The sequence below is a fragment of the Carcharodon carcharias genome, chromosome 8 (genome assembly GCF_017639515.1).
Source record: "Carcharodon carcharias isolate sCarCar2 chromosome 8, sCarCar2.pri, whole genome shotgun sequence".
Taxonomy (NCBI): Eukaryota; Metazoa; Chordata; class Chondrichthyes; order Lamniformes; family Lamnidae; genus Carcharodon; species Carcharodon carcharias.
This window is the reverse complement of record NC_054474.1, coordinates 27,852,154-27,866,717: the sequence shown is the minus strand read 5'-3', so window position 1 is coordinate 27,866,717 and position 14,564 is coordinate 27,852,154. Positions and strand designations below refer to the sequence as shown.

The 14,564-nt window shown below is 42.2% G+C and overlaps 1 protein-coding gene across 1 annotated transcript in view; it reads right to left on the bottom strand.

The window, feature by feature from the left end:
* LOC121280981 (teneurin-2-like) overlaps positions 1–12,825 on the bottom strand; it is a 787,212-nt gene extending 774,387 nt beyond the window's left edge. Inside the window, exon 1 of the mRNA XM_041193486.1 lies at positions 12,600–12,825. Coding sequence (XP_041049420.1) covers positions 12,600–12,825 — 226 coding nt within the window. The remainder of the gene's footprint in view (positions 1–12,599) is intronic.
* Positions 12,826–14,564: the final 1,739 nt, after the last annotated feature.

The window sequence follows — 14,564 nt, the reverse complement described above, 5'->3', positions numbered from 1 at the left end:
AATTCTCTGAAGCATAGTAGTGCGAAGGCTTCAGCATGCCTTATGCCGCAGGTGACCACTGGATCACTAATCAGTTCATTCAGTTACTTTTGATGAAGTAACGAAGAGGATTGATGAGGGAAAAGCAATGGATGCTGTCCATATGAATTTTAAGAAAGCCTTTGATAAAGTACCAAATAAAAAGCTGGTTAATAAAATTGAGGCTCATGGAATAGGAGGGTCAGTGTCAGCCAGGGTAAAAAAAAATTGACTTAAGGACAGAAGACAACAAGTCATGGTAAATGGTTGTTTTGGGAACTGGAGGTGGGAGACAGTCGTGTTCCAGAAGGGTCGGTGCTGGGATCAGTGCGTTTTTTGATTTATTGAAATGACTTAGATATTGGAACTCAGAGTAAAACTCCAAAATTTGCCAATGATTCCAAACTTGGAGGTGTGGCTGACAGTGAGGATGATATTTTATCCTTTCTTGGGAATAATTGCCCTTGAACTGAGGGCTTGCTAGGCTATTTCAGAGGGCAATTAATATTCAACCAAGTTGCAGTTGGTCTGGAGTCACATATAGGCCAGATCAGGTAAGCATGGCAGATTTCCTTCCCTAAAGGAATGAGATGGTTCATCAATCAATGATGGTTGTCATGGTCACCATTATACAAGCATTATATTACAGATTATTTTATTAATTATATTTAAATTCCACAAACTTCCGTGGTGGGATTTGAACCATGCCCCCTGAGCAGCCTGAGGCTTTGGATTACTAGCCCAGTGACATTAGCATTATGTCCCCATCTCTCCTATACCAAAAGTCAATACTAATCTACTGCAACAGGACATATATAGGTTCACAGAATGGGCAGACAAGTGGCAAATGGAATTTAATATAGAGAAGTGTGTAATGATGTACTTTGGAAGAAGGAATAGGGAGATGCAATGAGAACTAAATGGTACAGGTCTAAAAAGTATACAGGGACAAAGGGACCATGGATTCTTTGAAGGTGGCAAGATATATTGATTGAAGGGAGATTTGCTGGAGGTGTGCATGATTATGACAGGTTTGATAAAGTAGACAAAGAAAGACTCTTCCTATTAGCTAACTGTACAAGGGCTAGGGCACACAAATGTAAGGATTTGGACAAGAGATGCCAGGGGGGGGCGGAGTGAGGAAGAACATTTTCCTGAGTGAGTGGTAATGACCTGAAATTTGCTGCCTGTGTCCATGGTGGAAGCAGAGATGATGAATGATTTCAAAAGGAAATTGGATAGGCACTTGAGCAAAATAAACTTGCAGGACTGCATGGATAGAGTGAGGAATGGGACTGATTCGGTTGAGTAACAGAGAGCTGTCATGAACTTGATGGTCTGAAAGACTTCTTTCTGTGCCATAATGATTCTGGGATTCCATGAGTCTATGACTTACACTAATAGACTACACTGTGGCTGATAGTTTTAGTAATTTCAGTTGGTCTGCTCATTGACCAGGAACAGGGCAGATTAACTTGTACCACACAGTGCTCTTCTGAGAAGCTGTTCATGAATTGAGATCAATCCTTCTACTTTAAACTGTATCTACACTACAGATGTAGGCTTGGTGGCCTGGTGCAAAGTGTCTTCTCTTCACATCACCACTTGCAATTATTGATTAAATGCGGCCTGAATCCAGTCAGGTTTCAAACCTGATATTAGTGTGAAGCAAAATGAGATCCCGCTAGTGGAGGAGAATCAGTACGCATTATTTCATCATCAGCTCAGAATTTAACACTCAATTTACACTATGCACTTTCAGCATTAATGTGAGGATTAAACTATTTTTCATTGTTGTTGAACTTCTCGTGCAAGTGCTGCTAAATTTTGTTGCTACAAAATGATGTTGCAACTTCTGTTTTGCTGTAATGCATCCCTCCACCATCCTCCAAAACAACTTATGACCTCATCCATAAAGCATTTCTTTAAGAAACCTAAAAATAAATAAGTAACCTGAGTCCTTGAAGTGGTTTAAAGTGGCCTGCTGTCTCCATTATCCTGCTTTTCTATCATCACTGCACTGTCTGGCTGCCTGCCAAACACCAGTCATGCCGGGATGAGTGGGAGTAAGAATTCAAACTCACAGGTGGATGCAAAGAAAGGCAGTAAAAAAAAACACAGCCAGTGGTCACTTCAAAAGTTATGAAAAGCAATATACCGCATTTTTTTAGGAAAAGGACAACATTTACAGCCAAAATAGGACATCTGCAGGCCCGTTGCAAATGACGGTTGTATAAATACTTCGACAGCTTTCAAACATGGAGCTGATATGATGGGAAATCAGAAGTCAAATTGAAAATAAAAACTTTAATTGCACCAGAGAACAGATTTGTTATCACAGCCAATTAACTCAAGCTGAGTGAGGAATAAGCAAAGGGATGCAACAAATTGCAAAAATACACCTGACAATAGATTTGTCATTTTTCAAACATTAGTCTCAAAGTTTGAGGAAAATTATATCATATTAGCAGGTACATTACTTCAATGCGATGGTAATCATAATTTCAGTTGAAAGAAACAATATTACAGCTTGGTGCAATTCACAATGGAGACCCGCAGAGATGTCATTGTGTTGCAACAGATGTTAAAGAGTTTTGAAAGGGCCTCTTTCTGGCTTGGTATCTTGCAGGGAATGGGGAGTATCTTGCAACTGAACACATCCCAAATACATATCTAAATGGAAGTCGAAGCTGTTAGTCTCACTACCTGGAAACAACAGACCCAGTGGTTGGTGTGGGTGGAGTTTTAGCAGGACGAAATTCCCGACCATTTTCTGCTACCAGCCATGGCAACTGATAGCCAACTGTGGAGAAGCCCATGTTGTACCATTGATGATACAAGGCTTGAAACAGGGAGTAAAGACATATTAGAGCTTAAATTGCTCCATTTGAGCAACCATTTAAATATTAGCTATTCGTAGAAAGCAGTGGAACCTATAAGAAAATGCTAACAAACTATTTAAAGCTTATGCTTTGATGGCCAATCTTGATACTTCCAAAAATGGATCAATGAACTTCAATGAAAAATCAGATTTCTTTTTTCATGTGGCTTGGGTGCTAATAGAATCCAAGTCCAAAATGTTGCAGTCACAGTGTGTCACAGGTTCAGTGGCACTGCATTCCAGGGAGCTGAACATTTATCAAATGAGCCTACAAATGGTGTGTAACTGTGCTTGAGTTCCCCTGATTTTGTCGTTAACAAGGTTGCTTTATTTCAGGGAGACACAGAGCTTTTCCTAATGAGAGAGTTTATTGACTTGTTCAGTCTTACAGTTCTCCTCCCACTCCACCCAGTGTCTCAGCTATCTCCTAATTAACTAAATAAAACTAAAGAACCATCCTTAAAGGGCTGACTCTTTTTGTACTCTTTTGAGCAAACAAATGAAACAAATAAACTAATTAACCAAATTAACAAAAAAATTGACAGTCTCTTAAAGGGCACTGTAACTAAAATCTTCAACAGAAACTAATCAAAATGAAATTAAATACTATTTTGGGAGCTGATGATGTGCTCCACGGAACAAAGTTTACCAATGATTCCAAACTTGGAGTGTGGCTGACAGTGAGGATGATACTTTATTCTTTCATGGGATGTGGGTATTTGCTGCCCATTCCTAATTGCCCTTTAACTGAGTGGCCTGGTAAGCCATTTTAGAGGGCAGTTAAGAGTCAACCATATTGCTGTGGGTCTAGAGTTACTTGTAGACCAGGAAAGATAGGGATGTCAGATTTCCTTCCTGAAACCAAATAGGTTTTTACAACAATTGATGATAGTTGTCATGGTTCCCAATATTGAGACTGGCTTCGTATTCCATAACTTAACTTAAGTCCCACTAACTGCCTTGGTGGGATTTGAGTCCATGTCTCTAAAACATGCACCTGGGCCTCTCAATTACGAGTCTAGTGACTGTTACCACTACACCAACATCCCCCTGAAATAAAGCAACCTTGTTAATGACAAAATCAGGAGGAACTCAAACACAGTTACACACCATTTGTAGGCTCATTTGATAAAGGTTCAGCACCCTGGAATGCAGTGCCACTGAACTCGTGACAAATTGTGACTGCAACATTTTGGAAGACACACTCAACATTACAGTTTGTCAGGCATACCCAGGTGACTACAAAGAAGATCATATTTTGCCCAGCAAGACACAGCAAACAGGATTGTGTTTGAGCATCATTACAGACGTCACAGAAGCAAAAAGCACAGAGGAGCTCCCTGGCCCGTAGCTTGGCCATTTACGGATTTTTTTTTTAGTACAGGAGGGGCTTTCTTGTGGGTGCAGGAGGTGAATTAGGTGTCTGACTTGCACCAGGAACTGCTGAAAGCAGCACAAAAAAAATACGTAAATAATGAATAGAAGGCAATGCCAATTCTGAGTCTTCCACAGTTTATACAGAGACAAGGCTTACCTGGGGCAGTCTGTCTGCTTATACTTCCTATATACAGGCAAAACAATGGCAGGACATCATAAACAGAAATCGTTGCGCTAATGCCTTCCTTCTGCACAACTGCAGCTCCATTATCAATGTTGCCATGTCATGGTTTTTTTAATCTCAAAAGCTAAAAAAATGTGCAAAGAAAGTCTGAATCTGTGTCAATGACTCAATGCAGAGTGTGACTTCCCACCATAACATATTTAAATGCAACATTTAGCACTCTGTTTCATGGACCACTGTTCTTCCTCAAAGGCACTGCAGTTGATCATCAACAGACTTCTATGATGTCAGTAATCTTGTTCATTTTAGGCACCACTAGGCACAATGTCAATAGGCAGCAAAAAAGAGCTATTCATAAAAACTCATTTGACCCAATTCTCTCCTACTGCATTTATGAGTAGACATAATGACTATCTGGAGAGATAACTGGGATCTCCAAGGCAGAGCACACTTGTAAAATGTCAGAGTGCTGCTGCGATCCTGTGACTCTTAAACTATATGGAGGATTTCTCCAGATCCTGCATCATTATGCCATCGTTAGCCATGGCTCAGTGGGTAGCGTCTCAGTTCAAAGTTGTGGGTTTGTGTCTCACTCCGGAGCTCACATTCTGGTGCAAAACGAAGAGAGTGCTGCATTTTCAGAGGTGCCGTACTTCGATTGAGATGGCTTCTACCTTCTCAGAGCTTGTGATACCATTTTAAAGAGCTGGCTGTGTCTGGGCCAATATTTTCCCTCAAACAACATTCCTAAAACAGACTATCTGGCCATTGTCACAATGATGTTTGAGCTGTATGCAAACTGGCTGCAGTGTTTTCTTATTCATAAAAGTGATCACACTTTAAAATGTGCACAATTGGTTGTAAAGTCTTAGGCTACCTAGAGGTCGTGAAAGGCACTATATAAATACAACTGTTTGTTTCTTTCATTGTCAGTGAATTGCACAAGGATCTTATAAGCTTTTGAAAAAATATTGGTGTCCTGGGTTCATGTAAATGAAATCGCTTAGCCATGCAGCAGAACAGTCCAACAGCAAACATCCAAAAATTAAAGATGCTAGAAATACGCAGCAGGTCAGGTAGCATTGTGGAGAGTAACAGATTTAACTTTACAGGTTGAGATGACCTATCATCTGTGGATGGCAGACAGCCTCCAGTCACTCACTGAGTGCATGGAGGAGTACAACTCCATGTTGGTATAGGGCATCACATGCAATTTTCCCTCTCCACAGCCTCCGATCCATCTCACCTGCATTCCTACAGATCTAGAGGAACTGCCACTGCAGCCCTCGTATCCATTGCAAATTTTGGGCTGAATTTTACTGATGACCCGCAGGCTGAAAAGCAGGTGGGTGGCCCCGGAAGTTAGGGCACCGTGCCACTGGTAGCGTGCTCACCATTGGCTTGCCCGCCCCCCCCACTGTGATTTTACGAGTGTTGGGGAGGCGTCAAGCAGATCTCCCACCCGTGTGCCAAAGGAGGCTCTTAAGTGGGCAATTAATGTGCAAGGGCCCCATCCAGCGACCTGTCTGACTTCACAGGTGGCAGGAGAGGTGGTGTTCGACGTGCAGCCCAGTAGGTATAACCCTGAGGGCTACAGTGCCAGTTAAAGTGGTGGGGTTCCTCTTGCCAGACCTCTGGTGCCAATCGGAGGCCACTCCCCATTGTTTTCCCACATCCAGCCTCCTGCCAGCTCTGTCCAACATGCCTCCTCACCACTCCTCTGGGCCTATCAGCCTTGCACTTGAATGCCCCGGTCCATCGATGAACACCACTGCTCCTGTAGGAGGTACTGGTGTGCAGAGCTGCTGGCCTCATGTTGGCTGGCAGGTCTATGAGGCTGGACTTCTTCCTGGAGATAGATGGAAGTCCTGCCTCATGCTAATTAAAGGGCAATCACCCAAAATATTAAAGCTGGGTGGGCCAGCTAAGTGGAGGCGAGCTCGCTCGTCCCTGGTATTTACACTGGAGTGTGGGGAGCCCACCCTCAGCATATAATCCGTCCCTTTGTGTGGACAGGTCACCTAATCCTTTGCCCTCCCTGTAAGATACAGCAACACTCTCACCCAAACCCAGGAACTCACTACAATACCTCCAACAACACTTCACAGTACTTCCAGATGCTTTGCAATAGCAGAAGTCCTGAAAAACTGCCTAACCTGTAACTTGGGTGCCTGGCTCTTTAAGTAACACTATATCAGGGTTCCAAATGTGTTCAATACCTGATCCTTGTTGAGTGACTTGCAAATTCAAAGCAGGGTCCAAATTTTGGCAAGAGGAGTCACATCAGCCAGACGGGCTTTGTGACATCAGGATTCTCAAGAGTGTGCAGCATGCAGGTCATGTCAGAAGTGGCAACTGGCGGAGTGTGCCAGAGAGAGAGATGGCCTGCTTCAGTGGGCGGGAGGACACAGGGCTGCATTTTGCCAGTGGCAGCCAATTAAGTGGCTGCCAGCAGGGCTGCCATCCCTATTAAGGTGCAATGGCCAATGCTGGGGCTGCACCTGAAGGTTGAGGGTGCATCAAAGGGCATGTGCCCTCAAAGTCAGCCGAGAGGGATGTGGGGGTGCTGGGCTAATTAGGCAGGTCCCGGCGAGGGGCAAGGCTGTGTCACAGGGCAGGCAGCGATGTCGCCGCTGAGGCAGCCACTGCTGCCGGGGTGGTTGGGGGCCCCTCCATGGACCAAAGACTGCCCAAAAAGGAGGCCCACCTAATGGAGGATTTGCTGGCGATCTCCCCAAGTGATGGCAGAATCTCTTCTCTCCCCCCCCCCCCCCACCTCCCCACCCCGCACCCCCACCCCCAACTGATGGTAAAATGCCAGCGAATGTGAGAAGTGGCCCTTAACTGACAATTTGCATGACTCAATTGGCTCTGGGTAGGAGGGGTGTTTGCCACCTTTCCCACAGCTGGCAAAAATGGGATGGCAGCAGGAAGATGTCAGGTATGCCACCCTGTCTCCTAAACCATCGCTAAAGACTGGTAAAATTCAATTCAATGTGCTTGGTTTGATGTGTGAATTGCTTTTGAAAAAATTGTACGTACAAATAAACAGAGGAAGATAATGGATGCACAACATGAAGGAAAGATTCAAAGTTAAACATGTTAGATAACGTCAGTGACTTGGGATTGAAAGATGTTTGCCAATTAAGCCACCAAACTTTGAATTGGAGATGGCTCCCCAATCAGGATAGTTTAAAAGGTTAACTTTTTTTGGAAGTAGAAATTCAAATTGTTTGACAGACATCAGATTGTGAAATATAAATGATAATTAACTCTTTGGTGTTAATTAATGCTGTTGTATGGGAGATAGAACGTTTTAAACTGTAGCAAGAGTAAATTTTAAATTTTGCTGTTAATGGGAGCTGCCACTGAGTACCTAGAAATACCCATTATCTCGCACAGTGGGTTTCCAATCCAGACCTTGTTACTGGACTAAAACAGATAGTGTTGGCCATAGCATCCTCATGGGTAAGAATGGGGTCCAAGAAGCAATGAATTACTCAGCCGAACACTTGATCTTCTACTTCCCAGTGGCTGTTTGTGGAATCCCCGTGAGCAAGGATCTTGCATAAGCTTTCTTAGAGAACCCAGGCTCTGTCATGAGGGGATTAAGGCTAGAGAAAAGGAGCATATATAATTTTTTATTAAATAGTAGGAAAAATTGAAAATTAACCTGTCATGGACAAAGTATTTTAAAAATTGTTCACATTGCAGCAATTTATTGAACACACTTAAATTAATAAATATGGTTCAGTATATAAACCCTTCCCTATCCAGATATTGGGCAGCTATGTACACCATCAATTTGACTCCCACCAACACCACAGTTATATAATCTCCAGGGAAAGGCAAAAAAGAGTGGCCGATTTAGGACAAACTCTGGGGAAATTTCTCTCCAACCCCCTAAGGCAATTAAGCAAGCTGCAGGAAATCACAATGACTCATAAATCTCACTATTCCTAACTACCCTGCAACTTATCTTTTAGAACTTGATATGTTCTCATATTTTATTTAAGATGGCTCTCAAACACAAGGTTGTAATGAGGTTTTCGTGCACTGTTGCCTTCCAGATCCAGAGCAACTATGTAAGAATGAACACCAACAAGTAATTAGACATTGATCATCATAATAAAAATCTGAGAGCTTGTGCTGACACACTAACATAAACAAATAAGTAACTTACAAATGTGACATTCAGTCTTTTCTGAGCACCAACAGTGGTGGCAGCTCAGAGGTATAGAGACAAGCAAGTTTATATCCTGCATTACAGTTAGGGTTTTAGCTAACATTATTGTCTTGTACATATGACTAAAAGGCACTTTTCTAAGCAGACTAAATCTCTCTGAACTGAAATTGCATTTAACGCAAGACACTGAAACAGTACAGTACTCAAAAGGCAGAACAAAAGTAAACCATTCCACCCTTTTCAGAGCATGTTTTTTTTAAAACAGCATAATGATAAACAACACTACTTTTGAATGAAAGAGCCAGGTTAGTTTCTTGCTGAACCTTTAAGATGCATGTAGATGATCTAAACTCCAGTTTATCCATGCAGTTCAGATCTCTCACCAGACCCAAAGCTCAACAGCTGGAGCTATGATTTATGATTTAGCTTGAGATATCTTTTATGTTCTTGCCATTTCTTTGGAGTTGGCTGACAGACGTAGTTAACAGATCTTGTATCTCATGCGTTCAAATGTTTAATGTTTAGATATTGCCACTTTCTCCGCATTTTTCCCTAAATAGTTCAGCATTCAGAGGTATGAAAATTATCTGTCTCCCTGGCTCTCAACCTGAACAGCTTAAAACTTCAAATCAACTGCTTTAGCCGCCAAGTAATTTTTGACTTAATTGATTTTATGAACAATGGCATTGAAAGAACAAAAAAATCCCTTTTGGACATTTCTTGCTGAATATGATAACTGCTTCTTATTGCTTGAAGCTAGTCACATGTTCACCATATAAGAACATTTCCACAGTAGGCTTATCATACAGACCTTCCAGAGGCAAAGCTGGCTGAAGCCATTTAAAATGTGGATTTACCTGTGGAAAATTCACTAACGCTGCTTTTCCCTCCATAGATGCTGCCAGAACTGCTGAGTTTTTCTAGCACCTCCTGTTTTACCTGATCTGAAACTGTATAATGATTAAAATCTCCCCATTTGTTATAGTATGATGCCCAAATAATACTGATGTGCAGCTCAATCCCCTACTCATGTCCTTTGTACAAACAAATAAGGGGAGGAGTGACCTATATCTTGCAGTTTTTGTCCACCACATCATGTACTATTTGGGAAAAGTTCACCTGGAGAACCCTACATAAGGTTAATCTGCCCTATTACAAGTCTAGTTTCAGGAACTTCACCTGTTCTGTCTGGTAAAAGAACTGCAAACACAGGCTTGTCATTATTTTCTTAACCTTAATAGAATTTTAATAATTGATGCTTTGCTTCCAATTCCCCTTTCCAAAGACTTTCTTCATTTTTTTTCACTTAGGAAGGCAATAGAGTCCAATGGAAATGACAGCAGATTGCTCAAACAACTTTCGAACTGCTCTCACATTGCTTCCAGAACACTTTGAGAGCTCGTTATTAATGCAGCATTAGGGAGACCATTAAAATGCCAAATATTACCACAATAATTCCACTAAAATCTAGGGATCATAGAGTGATAGTTATACAGCATGCAAAAAGGCCCTTTGGCTCATCGTGTCTGTGCCAGCCATCAAGCACCTGTTTTAATCCCATTTTCCAGCACTTGGCCTATAGCCCTGTATGCTATGGCACTTCAAGTGCTCATCTAAATATTCTTAAATATGGCTCTTTGGCATGTCAAAGTGTTTTTTTAAAAATTGGGAAACTTAAATAATGAAACTCTGGTATCAGTAATGAAGAGAAAAGAAATGTGTGCGATTAGATTGAGAAACTGTTTCAGGGAAATATAAAAAAAACAATTAAAATTCTTCAGATCCCAGCAAATATCATGGCCAGGATTTTCAATCACCCTTGGGAGAGAGAACAGGAGTGGGTGCGCTTTGAAATAAGCACTCCTGGACAATGTGTCAGAGTCCTGACACCTCTGGGATGCGCTGGAATTTTCAGAGCGAGGGCTGGGGCGGGGGGATGGGTGGGGAGCGGTGGGTGGTGTTGGTGGCATGCACAGACCGTGAGGGAGTTATGGACCCACTTGGCTCCAATTAACAGCCTATTAAACTCCTTGAGGAGCTTGTTAACAGGCTGGGGAGGACCTGAATGTGATTTTCAAATCATAAATCGCAAAACCTAACCAATTTGGTATACAGCTATCGGATTCAATACAGCAAACTGTTGTTTTTGTAGTTAGAAAAATTTTTGGCACTATGGGATTTTGTGCTGGTTTGCGTGCAGAGCCTTCCAGTGGGTGCTTTGGTCAGTTATGTGTGCGGTGAGGCAGCTGGCCCTATGATGTTCAGCCTCTTTTCTGCGAGGCAGTGGCAGCCCCCATCATGGATGCCACTCATGCTCTGCAGGCAGCCCAGTTCCTGGTAACGCTCGATGGCACTAATTGGGTGCCGAGCTCGTCTCGGGCCCAATTAGGGCATTTGCATTTAAAGATGTGGCTTGGGGTCGGGAAACGTAAATTATCCAGGCCTTGAGTTCCCGAGCCTGCTTTAAAAATCAACACCTATCTGTCTGGATCAATTGGTCGCAGTGATTATCTCCAGAAATCACTGTTATGACTCAGGTGGCTCAAGTTATATAGGACATTCAATGTTTGTGTTTATCTTCTTGTCAAAGTGATGGGACTGATGGAACAACATCCTCAGCAAAAATAAAAAACTCACTGCTTCCAACTTACTCGCTGCCCTGCAGGATGAAAACATGCTTACTAGGCAAACATGTGATTTGAGTTAAATGCTGGTTTCCTAATCCTAATAGATTGCTGACACAGTGTCATGGTACTGCTTTGAAATTCCATGTCCTCCATGTAACAGACACCCAATGAGCATCATACATAGCATGAGCTCCCCTTTATGGAAATAAATCTTTCCCCAGAACTTGGGACTGGTCAACACTGGGGTAGATCGGTGGCTGCAAATCCTACCTCACTGTACTTCTGAGAATGGAACAGGGTTTGAAGAAGTTCACAGCCTTCATGTTCTCATTCCGTATGGTCAACAATTCCCTCAGAAGTATTGAACATTTCGAAAATGACATAAATTTCCGGTAACAGATTTACAAATGTTACTGCAAATGTTTATCAGTTATTTGAGGAATCCTTTTTCCTGAAAATCAGTTCTAGGATACAGTGTATTACTTACTTCAGCTCACTATCTTTACAAGATCCTCATTAAGTTTCAGTCTGTTTCGTTCGCCCTAGTCTACCCAACAGCAGAGCATTACTGCTCAAACTCATTCAGGAGCTGCCACACAAGCATCATGGATATACATCTTCAGGAAGCCATGAGGGTTATTTTGAGGACATTAAGCCCACCAACACAGCTCAAATGGCTTCCTGTGCTAGTACATATTGAACCTCCTGATGTCGGCAGGGAAAACTTAATCCACAAAGAACACTACCGGCTGACAGCTAACAAAGCACTCCCAAACACAACCCACACAACACAAAGCACTCCCAAACACAACACGTCTGAAATCCCATAGTCCCTAATGGAACACACTCCACACCCTAAGACAACCACAGCCTCAGCTCTCTATAGCACATTCCCTGGTTGACTGCAAACATCACCAACCACAGTCTGGTAATTGACCCAAGTGATGAGTCCCAGGTTTCAACCTTCGATGGAAAATCAGGACAACCCTCAACCACTTGAGGATGGGCCAAGAAAGATATGGCCATGAGGAATTGTGACTGTGGCTATCCAAGTCAGACCATCATAGTGAACTACTGCTCTGAGAGATCCATTCCTGGTAGCATCACAACCTTCACATCATTGCATAAGCTGAAGCCATTGAATGGATTGTTAACCTCAATGTGGAAATATAACTGCTTCCCCAGCCATATGAATAAAAAATTGCCTTGATATATGATGAATCGGGGATTTGGGATGAACTTTCGAGAACTTCATGAGAGTAAACATTTCTCTAATGTTTAACCTTTCTTCAGTACAGCATAAGAAAAATGCTCAATCATCTTTACCTTGCCTTGAGAATTCATCTGATTCCCTGTGGACCAACTCTGTGACACGACTCCCATAATGTAGTCTGGCATCATGATCATAAGCTTTTAGGGTTTCAGTCGAGCTATAGGATTTCTGTGTAGGTACCCGGCACTCTTCGCTGTCCAGTGAGGAGCTTGTGTACCGACACTCTTTCACACACCTGCCTCGTGTCAGGGAGCGGTGTCTGCGGTCTTTGACATCCATACTTCACAAGGGAATTGTCTACCAGTCGTTATCAAACCACACTCTTGTATATTAGAAGATTTTCAATTCACAGTAATCTGGAAAAAAAACAAAGATAGCTTTGAGTGAACACGCCCAACTCAATATCCAGTTCTAGAAAAAAGAAAAGTGCACATTGGTTATAAACAGACAATTTACTATGTCTGGGACTAAACACCTTGGATCTGTGGCTGATAGGCTGAAAGCTCATTCTTTGCTCTTAGGCACCCCAGCTTGGTGTCAGAGGTTGTGTAAGTTTCCTCACTATAACAGCGAAGTGATTTATGAGAGCAAGGTGAGCCATGATGGCGATCAGAGTTATTTTCCCAGCTTCTCAGCTGGATTACAGCTGCTGAATAAAGATTGTCTTCTGATCTCTGAGCCCATGTTTTCCCCTTGGGCAGACAGCAGGTCATGAAACATCTTAAAATAACTGTGTGTAATAGATCCATTGAGGAAAGACATTATAGATGTGGCCAGTAGAGCTTTGTACAGTAAATTGGTGGGAGAGTTTTATAAAATACACATTCATAGGTTGCACTATGCAGATTGAATGTGATAGAAGTAGGAACTCTTAAACCCCAAAAAATCTCTGAAGAAGAGTCATATGGACTCGAAATGTTAACTCTCTTTCTCTCTCCACAGGTGCTGTCAGACCTACTGAGCTTTTCCAGAATTTTCTGTTTTTATCCCAAAGGAAACTTAGTGGGTTCTCATTCTGAGTCAGGCCATGGGGCAAGGAGTGATACTGCAGAATAGAAGCTGCGCTGCTCACTGTCCTGGGAGACAATTAGAAGGCAATCCAACATGCATCATTCTTGTAAAACTTGCTAAACTCCCTTTACAAAATGGTAGAGACTACTGGCAGTTTGCCTGGGAATCGTCCCTACTGGAAAATGATATTGGAAGGGAGGAAGGGGGTGGAGGGCAGAGGAAATAATTGGATGAAAAGAAAATTTTATAAATTGCAAAATTTGTTGGCACTCCTCCCATTGGAATGGATCTGGAACAGGAGATGCAAATGGAGTTAAATCAGGTTCTTTACGCCAGACTGATGCAAATATTTTTACATCAGAGTCAATTTCAATTTACTACAGCAAATGGAAGTCCTTCCTAGCTCCACTTAAAATGCTCAAAACTGCCTCCTGCCACTGTACAAAGATCACAAAGTGAATTTGTTTCATTTGAAAGTGCATTTAGCAGAACACCCCTTATAATTAATGAATGACTTCCGGATAGGAACAAAAGTACTGAATCCTCAGTGCCTGCATGTCAAGCATGATGGCACGTTGACAAGTGCTGGACCTTCACTCATGTTGGAATCCTCAAAATGGCGGAACCATGTCCAGATAAAATGAGGACCTCATGTTTTTTTTTACATTTGCTGTTCTAAGAATGAATTATCACTGAAGTTAGCTTCCTAATCACCCTGGCAGTGATACCAGTGCATTGCTTATTGCCTTTTTAAAGTAAGATAATTTCCAAATGGTGCAGATGGTCTGTAAAAAGCACAATTTTACACAATAAATATGCTACAAAAAAGGAATTACACCATGGAAAATAATGTCCTATCACTTAGTATCCCCTTCAAAGACCACAAGGGCTGAGGAAAATATAGGGAGACAATCACAAATGTGGAAGCAGACCGAGGCAAGCAGGGGGAAAAATTGCATGCGAAAGAAAAAGAGAGACAAACAGTTTCACAGCTTGAAGCAAACAGC